Source organism: Vulpes vulpes, chromosome 3 (genome assembly GCF_048418805.1).
Source record: "Vulpes vulpes isolate BD-2025 chromosome 3, VulVul3, whole genome shotgun sequence".
Classification (NCBI taxonomy): Eukaryota; Metazoa; Chordata; class Mammalia; order Carnivora; family Canidae; genus Vulpes; species Vulpes vulpes.
In genome coordinates this window covers 84,861,891-84,877,652 of record NC_132782.1, presented here as the reverse complement: position 1 = coordinate 84,877,652, position 15,762 = coordinate 84,861,891, and the positions used below count along the sequence as shown (strand labels likewise).

Sequence of the window (15,762 nt, the reverse complement as noted above, 5' to 3'; positions counted from 1 at the left end):
TGAGCGCCGGGCGGGGCGCCGGGGCTCCGCGCAGCCCCCACCCCGGATGGGTGGGCGGGGCCTGGGCTCTGGCCGCCACCCTGGTTGCCGCCCCGGTCCCCGCGGGGCTGAGGCCGAGGCCCCGCCCCCGCCCACGAGGAAGTGGCTGCGGCGCCGCGCGGGGCCCAGAGCCGGTTCGGCGCGTCGACTGCCCAGAGTCCGCGGCCGGGGCGCCCCGAGGTGAGGGGGCTGGGGGCCGCCCGGAGGGGAGGGGCGCCCGCAGGGGGTAGCGGGGGGTCGCCTGCAGGTGGGGAGGGTGCGGGGCGCCCGCGGGGGCGCAGGAGCGCGGGGAGGGGGCCCGGGTGAAGGGGCCCGGGGCGGGGGCTCGCCAGGGGCGTGGGGTCGCCTGGAGGTGAGAGCAGGGCGGGGGACGGCGGCCCGGGCCCGGGGTGGGCGGCCGCCTGGGGCGAGGGAAGCGCGGGGCGCCCTGGCCCGACCCCGCCGCCGCCCGGGCCTGCGCTCCCGGCTGCACCCCGCGGCCGCTGCCCCCGCTGCTCCGGGCGGCGGGGGCCCCACGCCCAGTCACTTCCCCTCCGTCCTCCAGCCTTCCGGGTTGCTCCGGCCGGGAAATGAGCTGGCGCCCCCGCCCACCTGGCCCCTCCCCCGCCCCGCCCGGCCCCCAGCCCTCCTCGCGCCCCGGGGCCGGGGCCGGGGCCGCCGACCTTACCCGGAGGGGTCCCCCTTCGCCGGAGGCGGGGACCCAGCGGGGCCGCCCGGGGCGGTGACAGCGAGGCCGGCGGGACTAGCGGGGAGCCCGGAGCCCGCCTAAGGCGGGGCTGAGCTGGAGGCCGTCCGCGGGCTCCCCGCGCCTGGCAGGTGGTGCTGCCCCGCGGCCACGGGCACCGGTTCCCGGGAGGCCCCCGGGCCGGGGTTAAGCGCGCCAGCTTCCTTAGCAAGCCACCTGACGGCTCTGGACCTCAACCTTCCTCCTCTGTAAAATGGGGGCTTTCAAGTGGCGAGGCTTACCTGGGTACAGATCCGTGCTCTTCCTGCTGCCACCACCATTGTAGGGCCTGCCCGCACTTACCAAAGTGTCTGGATGATGCTAACCTCTGAGATTTGGGGGTCAGAATCCCAAACTGCCATGTAGGAGCTGTGTGGCTTTGAGAGATTCTTGTTTTATTTTTTATTTATTTATTTATTTTTAAAGATTTTATCTCTCTGTTCATGAGAGACACACACAGAAAGAGGCAGAGACACAGGCAGAGGGAGAAGCAGGCTCCCCGAGGGGAACCTGATGTGGGACTCGATCCCTGGACCCCAGGATCATGACTTGAGCCAAAGGCAGATGCTCAACTACTGAGCCACCTAGGCATCCCCGATTCTTGACTCTGAGTCTTTTTCCTCATGTACAAAATGAAGGTTTAAAAAAACACGAAAGAAACCCAAAACAACCCTTTAGGCTTGCTCTTGGGGGTAAAAGAATGTTATGTCTCAAAGCTGTGGGTAAAAATGCTGTGCATTTAAAGATGCCGGTAAAGGTAGTTTATGTGTGTCTATGTACATAACCCACACAGATCTTTTCAAATAGTTAAATGATATCCCAACATGTTAGTGTCACAATTTACTCTTGCCATATTTGTAGTCATCTGGATTTTTCCACCCTTCACCATTCTAAAGGGGGTTATTATGAACATGTTTGCTTAAAAAAAAAAAAAAGTCGGTGGTTATTTTCTTACTACCAAAATGAATCTATGCCACCAAAGTGTTAATTTTTAAGTTCCTGTTTGTGTTATTCTGCTTGTTCCTACGCGGTTGTTGAATTGTTTTTACATCGCTCTTCCGAAAGGCTGAACAAATGAGAATTTCAACACAATCCTGCCAACATTGAGTTTTATGTGTTTTTGGATTTTGTTTTGTTTGGATTGCTTTAATAGTACGCTTTATGGTGCTTTCTATGATTGTTTTCATTTATGTGTCTTGACTTGATTTTTGCCTGGTTAAGACTTCAGGAGCAGAGTTGGGGAGGAGGTTTTGGCTGGTCTGGGGTGGCAAGGCCTATTCCATACACAACAGGAAGTTGAGTAACTGCTTAGCACGTGTACAAAATGGCTTACTGGCAACTCCCTGGAGCGTCTGAGCTGGGTGGGGACTTCCCTGAGTGCCTGTAGGGCCAAGATCCTGCTCCAGATGGCTCCTGCCTAGATTAGCCTCAGATACAGCCAAACCTCTGGCTTCAGAGAACCTTGGCCAGGTTTTTCTAGAAGCAATAAGGAACCTACAGCTAGTGCCTTGTTCAGCCCCAACCTTTTCTGGTAGAGATGTGAAGGAAGTATTGGCTGAGGGCATCCAGTTGGTATGGAGAGTTAGAATTTGACCCTAGCACTGTAAGGAAGGAGCCCTGAGGCCCTCGGTCAGGCAGCTCAAGGCTCTACCTGGCTTGCTTTGCTTTGAGGGGAGCTGAGTTCTTCCCCAGTGCTCAGCAGAGGATCTTCTAGATTTCAGATTTCCAAGTTTTGCTAATCATTGACCCTAATCAGGAAGAAAACAAAACAAAACTGAACACATACTCCCCAGTAAATATTTACAAATTGCATACATATGTCACTGAAATAATAAAGCATATTCATTCCTTGGAGCCTATCCCCTAAAGAAAAGGATGGGATTTATTCAATTTGCCTTCAAGAAATACGTATTGAGCACCTGTTATGTGCTGAGGATACGTGGGTGGACAAAGCACCTACCATGCCTCTAGATAGTTCGCATCCATACCCCGGTGCATGGTCTCTGGCATGGCACCCTATGGATGGAAACCACACTCTGGAGACCCAAAACCCCTCCCAGACCTCATGCCGCTCTTCCCTGTGCTCTCCCACGCCCAGCCCTGGGTAATCTCCAGCCCATTTGTACTGAGCCTTCACTGTGTGCTCAAAGAACGCAGGGGACGTGCCGCTGGGAACACAGAGATCCTGGCGTTAGGCTGGCAGAGGGGAGCCAGCCAGGGGAGACTCCACATTTGACCCACACTCCCCCAGCCTCTGTTTCTGGGATAATGAGGCACAGATCACTGCACGTGGACTCCAAGTCCCAACACGGTTCCTCTCTCTGTCCTCAACAGTCAAATGGGCCCATGGTGCTGGCTCACAGGGCTGCCTTGACAAGTGGGTGGGTGTCCTGGAGGCCATGGCCTCAGCCTCCCTTTGTCTCCCCCTCCCCGGAGCCATGGCTGAGGCTTTGTGTTGTTAACAGGCTTGGGCAAAAGCAACTCTAGTTGCATAGTCTTTAGGGTGACTGGCTGGCAGTCGGTGCCTTCCCGTCCCCCCCATGGAGGTTTTCCTGGGAAGGATTAAGTCAAAGTTCCCGCAGCAGGGGGTGGCCCAGTATGAAGGCTGTGTTGTTGCTATGCCTGACCACGGGAACAATCCAGTGATTCTGCTCTAGGAGGATGTTGCCCTGAGGCAACAGTGGCCAGAGAAGCTACTCTTCTCTCTGGGTTGCCACTTCCTCATTTGTAACATAGGGGGTTGGGAATCATTGCGGAGGCCCTGCTGGTTTTAGTTGCTTTGCAGAAGTTATGAAAAGGGGGAAAATGCACCTTCTCTCTCAGCCCCTTCACCCGTATCTATCCCCTACACCCTTTAAGATGTTAGTTAATTCCATGTACTATGAGTATTTCTATCTGAATTCATGCTAAAGTGTGGTTGGCTGATAGATGTGATCTGAACTACCCCCACCCCCCGCCTGTCCCGCTGTGCCTGTGGCCCCTTTCTCTCCCACTTGCAGATCTTTAGATCCCAGGAAACCATGGTCAGGGCTCCCAAAGTCCTCTTGGCTGTGTTACTCACTAGTATGGGGGCTGCTATCTTCAGCAGACCCAACCTCTCCATCCTCACAGCCTGGAACTCTGGAACATACACTAAACAGGCTCTTACAGCCTGGCCCACACCTCTAGATACTCTTACCAAGACCCTGCAAGGAGCAGAGACCTGCAGCTGCACCGTGTGGGAAGTTGCATTCTGCTGCTGAGCTGTGGGCCCAGGGACCCCAGGGCTGTAGCCACAGGGCTTCTTGCTTCCGGGCCACCAGGGGCTGAAGGGGCAGCGGCTGGCTGGCCTCCATCCTGGTTCAGCGGCCAACAAGAGCCTGGCTGGGGTGTGGGAGTGAGCCTCTGGCCTGATCTATGCCTCCCTGGCAGTGATGGAAAAGGGAGGGGTGGGCAGATGAGCACAGATGGACCTGCTACTCCCACTTCTCAGTCTTGTGGTCTGTGGTATGGATGGTGACGAAGGGCTCCAGCCAAGCTGGATGCCAGTGCTGACCCAGCCCAGAGGCACCGGAAGTGCTGAGGAAAGTCCCCATCAAGCCTGCTGACCTGAGCTGAGGGCCCCCAAAGCACCACTTCCGGGGCCTTTGCCTTCCACAAGAGGCCTTATAAGGACAGGCTGGGGAAGCAGCCCTGGCAAGGAGCACTGTGCTTGTGTGTGTGTGTGTGTGTGTGTGTGTGTGTGCACGCATGAGGCTGAACACAGGGAGGGAGGAGTGTCTTGTGTATACACGTGCAAGGCTGAACACACGGGAGCGTGTGCGGCCTGAGCCTGGGCTGTGGACTGAGCAGTGTGGACTGAGGACTCACTTGGTGCCGAGCTCTAAGCATGTCCCTGCCCTGTACGTGCACGTGTGTCTCCGTGAGACAGACCTGGGCCGCCCCAGGAACCTTCCAGAGCTTCCTGCTATAAAGGAAAATTTTGCATCTGGGGCTGGCAGGAGGAGCAGGGACCGCAGGCGGTGAGCCCGGGGTAAGGGAGCCAGGCCCCACAGGATCCCTGGTGCCGCCTGGGGCCAGCTAGTCCCGGAGCCCTGGATTGCCCGGCTGTGCAGTAGGCTACATGCAGTTCGTCCCTCCCTGGCCTCAGGGCCCTGGCTCAGCGCTGGGCCTTCCCATGAGGCCTCCTGGCCAGCCATGTGGGTAAGCTCAGCCTGAACAGGTGGCCCTTCTTCTGTGGGGCCAGGTAGGTGCTCCCTAGTTTCCGGGGGGTTCCAGGGCCCAGGCCCAGAACTAGGGGGAAGCCTTTTTTAGCCCCGTCCATGGGATGCGGAGCTGCCAACTGGTGGGGGAGGCAGCCAGGCTCCTGGTGACACTTGCCAGGTGTGACTGGGCAGGTAGCTTCCCCTCACTGAGCCCCAGCCTCTCCATCTGTCACTGGGGCTGTGGCATCCAAGCACTGAAGTCCAGAACACCTGGGGTGAGGGGATGAGTGTAATAGGTAAGGGGCCTAGAGCCTACTTATCTTGATGAGTGCTGAGCAACCTATAGAATTGAGTGACTATATTTTACACCTGAAATGAATATAACATTGTCAACTATACTGGATTAAAGAAATGCCTGGCAAGTAAGGAGCTGGCAAGTAAGGAGCATTCAGGAAATGGTGGTGTGTGGGTTTTTTTTTTAAAGATTTTATTTATTTATTTATTTATTTATTTATGAAAGACACAGAGAGAGGCAGAGACACAGGCAGAGGGAGAAGGAGGCTCCCTGTGGGGAACCTGATACAGGACTGCTCCCAGGACCCCAGGATCATGACCTGAGTCAAAGGCAGATGCTCAACCAGTGAGCCACCCAGGTGCCCCGGTGGTGGGGTTTTGTGTGTGTGTTTTTAAAGATTTTAAGTAATCTCCACCCCCAACATGGGGCTTGAACTCACAACCCCAGGATCAAGAGTCACATGCTCTACCAACTGAGCTGGCCAGGCACCCCAGTAGTGTTTTGGTGGTTTTTTTTTTTTTTTTTAATTTTTTAATAAAGAGCTTATCGAGCACCTACTGCGTGCCAAGCATCTAGGCACTGGGGAAAGCAGTGTGGACAAGTGAAACCTGTCTGCATCAAGCTCGGCAAGGCCCAGCTGGGCGAGAAAGGCAGCCGGCGACGTGGATGAGGACCCTGTAACAAATGGTCAATAGTGATCCTCTGTGGGAATTCAGTCCAGAATAGGGAGTGCTGGGGTGGGGGCGGCGGCTGCAGTTTTGAATCAGTGGCCAGAGATGGTCAGAGAGGCCTCGCTGTGAAGGTGGCGTTGGGACGGGAAGGGGAAACGCGGGGCTGGCCGTGGAGGCCCCTAGGGGAAGAGCTCTGGAGGTGGGGTAACAGCCAGTGCCAAGGCCCGAGGACCCTGTGCCCCGGGATCAGCCGCTGGGCTCGCTGGGGAGACTGAATCCTGCACGGGTGGGTCAGGACTGGGTGTCACCCCATGGGAGCTGGGTCTCCTGAACACCTACCGGGTGCCGGGTGAGGAGAGAATGGGTTTGAGGAAGTGATGTGCTCTCTGGGCCTTTTTAGAGGAGTAGGACTTTGCCAAATGGAACAGGGGTGGGCAGAGCTGGGTGTGGGGGGGAGGGGACTGCCCCTCACTGTGCTGGGGATCCCACCCCACCTCAGGTGCAGTGGGCACCCCTGAAGCTCAGTGGCAGTGGGGGGAGGCTGGGGAGGTGCAGTCAGCACAGGGGTGCTGCCCTCTGTACCCACTTTCACCCCACAGTCCAGCCACCCACTTGGGGCCCAGTCCTGCCCCTCCTCCCTATGGAAGGAGCAGTAAGTGGTTTTCTGGATGAAGATGGGTTATGTCTGTGTGGGTCTGTGCTCTCACCTGCAGGCCGGCATCCTCCCCTCCCTCTCCAGAGAACCAGAGCTCTGGGTGGGGAAGGCTGCGGGCTGTGCGCTGGTGCCCCTCTCATTTCATTCTCACTCCATCCTTTTTTTTTTTTTTTTTTAAGATTTTATTTATTTGAACCAATGAGTGCACAAGATGGGGGGAGGGGCAGGCTCCCTGCTGAGCAGGACCCAGCATCATGACCTGAGCCCAATGCAGACACTTAATGGACTGAGCCACCCAGGTGCCCTTCACTCTGCCCCTCTGCCAGGTTGTGGGGGGGGCCTCTATCCTTGAGGAAACTGAGGCACAGATGATGAGCACAGGTGACCCGGGTCAGGGTCAGCACACAGCACTCATGGGAAGGCGAGGCCGGGACCAGAGCTGGGGCTGACTCGGGGTCCCTTCCTCTCTATGGCACAGGAGCTAAGCGGCCATGGCCTACCACAGCTTCCTGGTGGAGCCCATCAGCTGCCACGCCTGGAACAAGGACCGCACCCGTGAGTGCTGCGCGCGACCCACAGGATGACGTGGGGCGGGGGCCCCCCGGACTGTGTGCGGGCAGTAAAACAGCCAGGCGCCCCGGACTGGGGCTTGGAGGGCTGGCCGGCCCCCTCCTGCACCTCCTGTCCTGAGGGTGTAAGAGGGATGAGCCCTGGGAACGTGCGGGGGCAGCCAGCGAGGGGCACTTGAGTGGAGGCCAGAGCACAGCCCTGCGTCCAGCTCCAGTGCAGGTCCTGCTCGGGCTCCCAGACTGGGGGTGGGGGGTGGGGGGGTGGGTCGGGGGTGGTGGTGGAATGAAGACAGCCTGGAGAGAAACACGAGAGGATGAGGGGAAAGCACTGGAGGCAGAGGCGCTGGTTTAGAACAGGTGGCCAGGGGTCTTTTGGAAGTGAGGGAGGCAGCCATGCCATAGGCCCCACAGCGGGAGAGCCTGGCATTGTCAGGAACAGCAAGCAGCCCAGGGCTGGAGTTGGGGAGCAGAGGGGGGTAGCTCCCCTGTTGTCGGGGTGCCTGCGAGTAGTGGGTACTGGTGAAGGATGGCTAGTCCCAGGGGAGGGGTGGCAGGGTGCTTCAAGGAACTCTGCACCAAGGCAGGGGGTGAAGGAACACGTGTTGCCCAAGTGGCGTGAAGGGTGCTCCTGGTAGAGGGATGTCATGAGGGAAGGGGGAACCAGGGCATGCACCCCACCTCCTACTACCTACCCCTACCCTTCTCTCCTGCAGAGATTGCCATCTGCCCCAACAACCACGAGGTGCACATCTATGAGAAGAGTGGGGCCAAGTGGGTCAAGGTGCATGAGCTCAAGGAGCACAATGGGCAGGTGACAGGTATGTCAGACTGACTGGGATCACTCTCTTGAAAGGAGATGGGATGATGCAGGGTCAGCCAGTCACTCTCCCAATCACTGTGTTAGGATAGTTTGGGTTGCGAGTAACACAACCAGTATTTCAAACTGGCTTAAGTTACAAAGGGATGATGTTGGCTTATGTTACTGAAAAACTGAAGATGTTTTGGGCTTCAGGAAAGGCTTGATCCAGCAGCTCAGCTCAGCATTACCAAGAACTCATTTATTTTCTGTCTCTTGGCTTTCCAGCACATTTGGTGATATTTTGGGAACCGTAACACTCTCAGTATCAGTTCTACAGGCATCCCGTGGAGCAGCTCTCATCCAGATTATGGCCTCTAAGCCCCTTCTATGTGGATGCCAGAGAGCCACCTCTGCTTGGATGGCTTCAGCCTGTTTCCTGTTTCCACAGGCATTGACTGGGCCCCTGAGAGTAACCGAATTGTGACCTGTGGCACAGACCGCAATGCCTACGTATGGACACTGAAGGGCCGCACATGGAAGCCCACACTAGTCATCCTGCGGATCAACCGGGCTGCCCGCTGTGTGCGCTGGGCCCCCCATGAGAACAAGTTTGCTGTGGGGAGTGGCTCCCGTGTCATCTCCATCTGCTATTTTGAGCAGGAAAATGACTGGTGAGTGCCCAGGTAGGGTCAGAGTCGGTTTGGAGGGATCCCGGGGCCACCGACCAAAAGGTGTTGGGACTAGTGTCCCAGAAAGTACTGGACAGAGTTTCAGGAACCTTGTTCACATGCCACTAGGGAAGAATGTCCTCTCTGGACCTTGTAGGGGAGGCAAGGAGCACTCCCACAGCCCTGTCTCAGTAATGAGGGCACAGACCACAGCAGGACCACCTCTGTGGGCACTGCACAAGGCCCTGCACAAAGCCTGGTACTCACTCCCTGACCTCCCCTTGGACTGGGCATCAGTTGTCCCCACTTTTCAGATGAGCAAAGTAAGGCTCCATAAGGTCACTTGTCCAAGATGTCATGGTCCATCATCATCTTTTCCCCTGGGTCCCTGTAGGCAGAGCCTAGGCTGGAATCTGGGAGACCTGAAATCGAATTCTGCCCTGGCCAATTAGCTGCTGTGTGACTGAGCTGGTCCCAGGGTTGTCATGAAGCTTAAGGGAGACCAGGGATGGAGTTCCCACCTGGAGGGCACCCAGTACCCTACCAGCCCGATCCAGGCCCCTCCCTCTGGGGACCTTGGGGGTCTGCAGGGCCGCGTGGGAGTGTGGAGTCCCTGGGGTGCTGAAGCTACCAGTCCCCCTCCCCTCCGTGTGTCTAGGTGGGTGTGCAAGCACATCAAGAAGCCCATTCGCTCCACGGTCCTCAGCCTGGACTGGCACCCCAACAATGTGCTCTTGGCCGCGGGCTCCTGTGACTTCAAGTGCAGGTGAGCCGACGTCAGCCCAGGAACCGGGGACTGGAAGGTGGAGGGAGCCCTGCGGGGGGATCTGGGGCCTCAGTCTTGCATCTGTGATGTTTACTTTTGGAGGGGTCACCACTGGGTCCTGTCTCCGGGCCATGGAGAGGCTTGGCAGGATGCACCGCACCCCTTACCACTGCTTATTGGCGGCGAGAACTCTTTCCTAGGCCCTCCTGTCCTTGTTTCCTTGTCTTCCATCCCAAGGACAAGGAGTGGCTTCTACCTTCTCACACTAAGGCATATGTGATGGAGAAGCAACACACCTGCCTTGTCACCTTGGGCCTGGAATATAGTCTCCAGTTGCCATTGGCTGTTTTTACTTCTGGGCGCAGCTCCTGTGGGTCTCTCAAGGCCTGGGTCTCTGCTCCAGCAGGCACCAGGACGCCTTTGGAGGCCCGGGACATAGACACAGTAATGTCCTGCTGAGGCGCTGTTGGCGGGTGGGGAGCTGGTGATCTGCCCGGTGACCCCAAGCTGGCCCTGGGACAGAGAGGGACCAGGAGACCAGGAGGAGACCCAGGGGCTGTGTCAGGTTGTCCTGGAGGAGACCAGGACAGCACCAGGGGCTGTGTCAGGTCGTTAGTCCTCAGATGAGGGCCCCAGGGCCCTGGGAGTTCATGGGCGACCTCCTGGCCCCATTCTGCTGCACAGAGGGCACCGAGGCCCAGATTGGCCCAAGCATGAGGACTCAGGCCATGAAGAGCTGGCTCTGGTTCCCACCAGTTCCGGGCTGAGCACTGTGACCTCACCGGGTGGGTCTGGGAGAGACGCCCCAGTCATGGAGGTCTGTTTCTTGCTCTGCCCTGGCAGGATCTTCTCGGCCTACATCAAGGAGGTGGAGGAGCGGCCAGCACCCACCCCGTGGGGCTCCAAGATGCCCTTTGGGGAGCTGATGTTTGAGTCTAGCAGTAGCTGTGGCTGGGTGCACGGCGTCTGCTTTTCGGCCAGTGGCAGCCGCGTGGCCTGGGTCAGCCACGACAGCACCGTGTGCCTAGCCGATGCCGACAAGAAAATGGCGTGAGTAAAGGCCACTGGGGGGCAGCAGGGGGGTGATGGGCACAGGGCAGGAGGGGCTGGAGTGGCTGACCTCTCTGTCTCTCTCTTTCAGTGTTGCCACTCTGGCCTCTGAAACACTGCCACTGCTGGCCCTGACCTTCATCACAGAAAACAGTCTGGTGGCAGCGGTGAGGCAGGGAGGGGGAGAGGGAGAGAGGGAGAGAGGAAGGGGTGCTGATTAGGGTGGCCCTTTACTGGTTCCCTGCTCTCCCTCCCCCAGCCCCTAGTCTTTTTTTCCTTCCTGGTCCAAATAGGCCAGGAGGGGCCACCTGGTCTCTAGCATGCTCCCTGGCTGCTGTGAAGGGAGAAGGGGGAGCAGAAAATTGTGCCCTGCACTCTAGGGTTTCTGCTTCCCTACTAACTCTGGCTGTGTGGGGGCAGCACAGTTGGGAACACACGTCCAGAAGGGCACTGCCCTCCCTCCTTCTGCCCACTGATCTCTCCAATCCCTTTTCACCCCTCAACAAACCTCAGGTCCCGGGGGCCGGGGGGTGGGGAATCAGGCCTGGTTTGCCTACAGAAGCATCCAGCTATGGGTGTTCGCCCAGAGTGGGTGTAACCGGTTGGGCAGGGCAGAAGGTCCCCAAGCTTCTAGGAGAGTCTTGGACAAGTTTTCTCAACTGGGCGTTGGCCTTGCCAGGGGAGGGGGCACCCCTAGATGCTCACCCCCAGCATGTGGTCTCTGTTGGTATGCCTGGGGTCAGCGTAGCTGTCTCTGAACTGGCACTGGCTTCCCAGTAGTTCCACCCAAGTCCTGCCACCCAGCTTCTGGCCAGACTGCTCCCATCTGTGTCACACCTGGTCTTCAGCCTGTTGACTCACACCGAAGATAGGGGTGCTGTGTCAGCCCTCGGGCCTGCTCCAATGATACCCCCACCCTATTGCAGGGCCACGACTGTTTTCCGGTGCTGTTTACCTATGACAGCACCACAGGGACACTGAGTTCTGGTGGGCGGCTGGACGTGCCCAAGCAAAGCTCGCAGCGTGGCCTGACCGCCCGAGAGCGCTTCCAGAACCTGGACAAGAAGGCGAGCTCAGAGGGCAGCGTGGCTTCTGGCTCCGGCCTAGACTCACTGCATAAGAACAGCGTGAGGTGAGAGCGGGACTGATGCCACTGGGAGGAGAAATAAAGCCAAAGTAGGGGCTGGAGGCCCTGACTGAGGAAATGGGGTGACCCTCTAGGTTGCACAAAAATAACATCGGGCCAGGATGCAAACCCAGCAGTGGGTGTGCTCTGCATTTTTTGAACATGGCTGTGTAGAAGGTCTGTGGGATGACCAGAGGGCACCCAACCCTGCAGGGCAGGGCTGAGGCTGAAGTGGTCCTGCTGTTGCCTCCTTGTGCAACTAGGCAGGATGAAGAGAAACTATCCACAACGCTCCAATCCTGCCAGCCACAGGTGTCCACCCTGCAGCAACCTGGGAAGACTTCCTGACTTGGCCCCTTGGCTGGGTGACCCCCTCCCATGGCTATAAGGCCCAGTGTTTTCAGACTAACCCCTGAGCCCAGCCTTCAGGGCTTATCGGAATGACCCCGCATGTCCTCCCAGCTCCAGGTTTTGCTTTTTGCCCCCATCCTGCTCCACGGTCACCCTGGACATTCCCCCACACACGTGTGATTCATGCCGTTGCACATCTGGTTCTATTTCCCTGCGTTTCCCTTGGCACCTTGCACATTCCTGCTCCTCCTCAAAGCAGACTCCTGCAACCCCCCGGGCCACCTCCCGGGCTCTGTGCTGAGCACCCCAACTGTACATCCCAGTGCTTCTCACTGGAGTTGGCTGCTCCCCAGAGGGCAAGCAGGGCTCCAGCTGTGACCCGTCAAGCCCCCCTCTTCTTTGCAGCCAGATCTCGGTGCTCAGCGGGGGCAAGGCTGAGTGCTCACAGTTCTGCACCACAGGAATGGATGGTGGCATGAGCATCTGGGATGTGAAGGTGAGTCCTAGCCCACCATGGCCCTTCCTCCCCCTCGTCCTCCTTGGAAAGCCCTCTCCGTCCCTACAGAAGAAAGGCACTTCTTTGGGATGAAGAAGGGGGAAGAGTAGCACCACCCTGTGCACCTCCCTTTAGGGCTGGATTAAAACCAACTCTGTCCAGCTCCAAAGCCCAGGTTCTCTGTCCTCTGCCTGGCTGGAGCTGGGATGGCAGTGAGTGGGACCACTGTGAGAACCAGCCTGTCTGTTCTGCTGTCTCTTTCCAGAGCTTGGAATCAGCCTTGAAGGACCTCAAGATCAAATGACCCATGAGGAATATGTTGCCCTCATCCCCACTGCTGGGGAAGGGGGTCAGGAAGGCTAAGGGTCGCTTTGCTGAATGTTTCTAGGGTAGTAGTCTGGGTCCCCCTGGAGACTGCTCCAGCCAGAGGGGAGGGCAAAGTGGGGAGGGGTGGGAAGCTTTTCTTACCTATTGAAGGAACATATGTCTTTTTGTCAGAGAAATGTTTTCATTTATTGTTAAAAACAAAAATGTTCCCAAAGCACTGTGCTGGTCATGAACTGCTTCAAAAACATGGAGGTAATAAAAAAGCAATCTTAGAACTGGTCTCCTGTGTTTGGGAGAAGTCCGTATTTGCATGGGCACAGGTAGCTTGCTTCTGCTCACCAGCAAAATTGATCCTTAAACCTAAGGATCTTCTCCTGAATACTTCCCTTTCCCATGTAGTCCTGCGGGGGGTGGGGGTGGGGGGGCAGACCCTGGTGGCTGTCACTCTGTAGTCACAGTCCTAGACCAGTGGTTGCATACCTTTCCAGGCTGCTTCTGGGTTTTATTTTATTTTTTTTTTTTAATTTTTTTTTAAATTTTATTTATTTATGATAGTCATACAGAGAGAAAGAGAGAGAGGCAGAGACACAGGCAGAGGGAGAAGCAGGCTCCATGCACCGGGAGCCTGATGTGGGATTCGATCCCGAGTCTCCAGGATCGCGCCCTGGGCCAAAGGCAGGCGCCAAACCGCTGCGCCACCCAGGGATCCCCTGCTTCTGGGTTTTAATGGAAATTGATGTTTGCAGCTGGTTTCTGATAAATGTGCTCATTTCCTCAATTTCCCCCCATTCATTCCTATTTCACTCAGAGGGCCTCTTCTGTTTAACACAAGCTTCTCACTTACCTATTTATTCAGTCATAGCTGGGTAATTACATCCACAGATCCTAATTGTGAACTGTCCTTACATTTGCAGGTCAAAGGCTACCTAAACAGGCCTTCTCTCAGATTGTTCTAAGGTCTATCCCTCAGGATAGCCCCCTTGATCGGAAGAGGCCCATGATTCTTTAAATCATGAGATAAAAATTCTAAGATCCTAGGAGATAGGCCACACAACTCCTCTTATTCTAAATGCTTGTCAAAGCCTGTACCAGCCCTCTGTAAAGTGAGCTGTTGGTCCCGTTGCTGACTTGATTGTTGTTGGCCCTGGAAGGGCCAGGGAGGTGTTCACCTACCCCTTTTTTAAGAGCTCACCTCAGGGGTGCAGAGTGACCCCAGAGTATCAGTGTTCTTCTGAGACCTTGCCGAACAGGCTCCCCTTACTCTTAGAGAAGGATGAGCAGCAAGCATGCTCTTGTTTAGCTATGGCGGCCTAAAGTAGAGGCTTCGTAGATGTCAACTGTTTGCCCTCAGTATAGACAGATACTTGGCTTAAAACGGACAGGCTCAATCTTCTGCTTCTAAGAAGGAAAAGGTATTACGGGAAACGGTCAAAGTTGGGCTCCTCCAAGCATGGCCAAGGCTCTTGTGGCAGGTGGGAAGTCCCATCAGGAAAGGAGGGGATCTGGACCCTGTTCTGTGATGTACACATCACCAGTGGACACTAAGACCACTAGCTAGGCCTTCTGGGCCTTCCTCTGTGCCACACCCCACAGGACCTTAAGGACAGTGCGGGGGACAAGAAGCTAATAGTCGGGGGGGGGCAGTTGATGATGATAACCATTGTTGGGGGAGGAAGCTGGTGGAGTAAGAAAAGGAGGGACTGGGACAGAGGGAAGATTCTAGGCAAGTCAGTGTGCAAGAGGGGCTGTGAGCAAGGGTTTGAGCCTTCTAGGAGCTGGAGGACTGATGTGGTGCAGGACAGGGATGAGGTGGGTGGTGAGGCTGGGAAGGTCCCCAGAGACCAGCTCCTGGATGTCCTTGGCATCCCGGGGAATCAGGCCACTAAAATTGGCAGAGACATGAGGTGGCTGCTGCAGTTCTGTGGGTGTGAGGTGACCTGGGGATAGCACAGACCCTGGGGACCAACAAGCTGTAGGGATGAGGGACAAGGAGTAGATGGGATGACCTGGGCAAGCAGTGGAGAAACACCTGGGAGAATCCTACCACACAGGGGTCATTGTGTCCCCACTTTGGGAAGAAGGCCTTGGGGCACCTGAGTCAGTTAAGTGTCCAACACGATTTTGGCTCAGGTCATGATCTCAGGGTGGGGAGATCGAACCCTGCATCCAGCTGAGTGTGGAGCCTGCTTGGGATTCTCTTTTTCCCTCCTCTGCCCCCCACCCACTCTCTAAGTAAACCTTAAAAAAAAAAAAAAGGCCTTGTTACCATTTTTTAAAAGAAAACAAAGCTAGAGAAAGAAGTTACCTCCTCAAAGTCTCACAGGCAGGAGGTGGCAGAGCCAGGATCCAATCTCAGGTCTGACTTCCAAGCCCCCCTGGAAGAGCCTCTGGTGACATGTACTTGATGTAAGTCAGGGTCTCTAGCTGAACCAGAAAGGAAATGCTTCAAGGCAACAGTCTTGCCGGCACATCACCCAGCTACACAGGTGAGATCTGTACAACCACTCGTCAGCCTGCAGACATCAGGGAAGTCCTTGGCTCTGGTCTCACGCAGAGGTCCAACAAGACGAGGACAAGTCCTGGGCACCCCGGGAGCCCTGCTGACCCAGGCCAAACACGGCCTCTCCGTGCCAGCCATTATTGCAAACCTCCAGCTTCCAGCACATTAGAAGATGCCTCCTTACCACCCCGTGTGGCTCTAGTTCTGCTTGCTGGCAGCCCTTGGAGCCAAGGACTGGGTGCTCTGTCCGTGAATCTTGCCAAACAGCTACCACCTTCTTGTTCATCTTCTCAGAGAACCTCTTTTTCTCGGTACAGACCTGAAACTGAGCTGTGGCATGACTTCCAAGGGGTGAGGGGAGGGGACGGTGCTCTGGCAAACCTCTGATGGGGGTCCTGCTCCTCAGGTCCAGGGTCAGGGGCTTTCCACCAGCTACAGCTGTGGGCAGTTTTGGTATCCCTTCTGAGGCTCCAGCAAGGTCACGCCCAGGGAATGTGTGTGGCAGGAGTCACTGGAAGTCAGGGATCCAGTTCCATCTCTGC

General features: G+C 56.6%; 1 protein-coding gene across 1 annotated transcript; it reads left to right on the top strand.

The window, feature by feature from the left end:
• Nucleotides 1-90: 90 nt before the first annotated feature.
• On the top strand, nucleotides 91-12,992 carry ARPC1B (actin related protein 2/3 complex subunit 1B). The gene is made up of 10 exons (XM_025986213.2): nucleotides 91-219; nucleotides 7,047-7,123; nucleotides 7,851-7,955; nucleotides 8,385-8,607; nucleotides 9,263-9,370; nucleotides 10,214-10,420; nucleotides 10,512-10,587; nucleotides 11,347-11,552; nucleotides 12,303-12,393; nucleotides 12,659-12,992. Exons 2-10 carry the CDS (start codon nucleotides 7,060-7,062, stop codon nucleotides 12,695-12,697), a joined length of 1,119 nt encoding a protein of 372 aa, XP_025841998.1. The 5' UTR covers nucleotides 91-219; nucleotides 7,047-7,059; the 3' UTR covers nucleotides 12,698-12,992.
• Nucleotides 12,993-15,762: the final 2,770 nt, after the last annotated feature.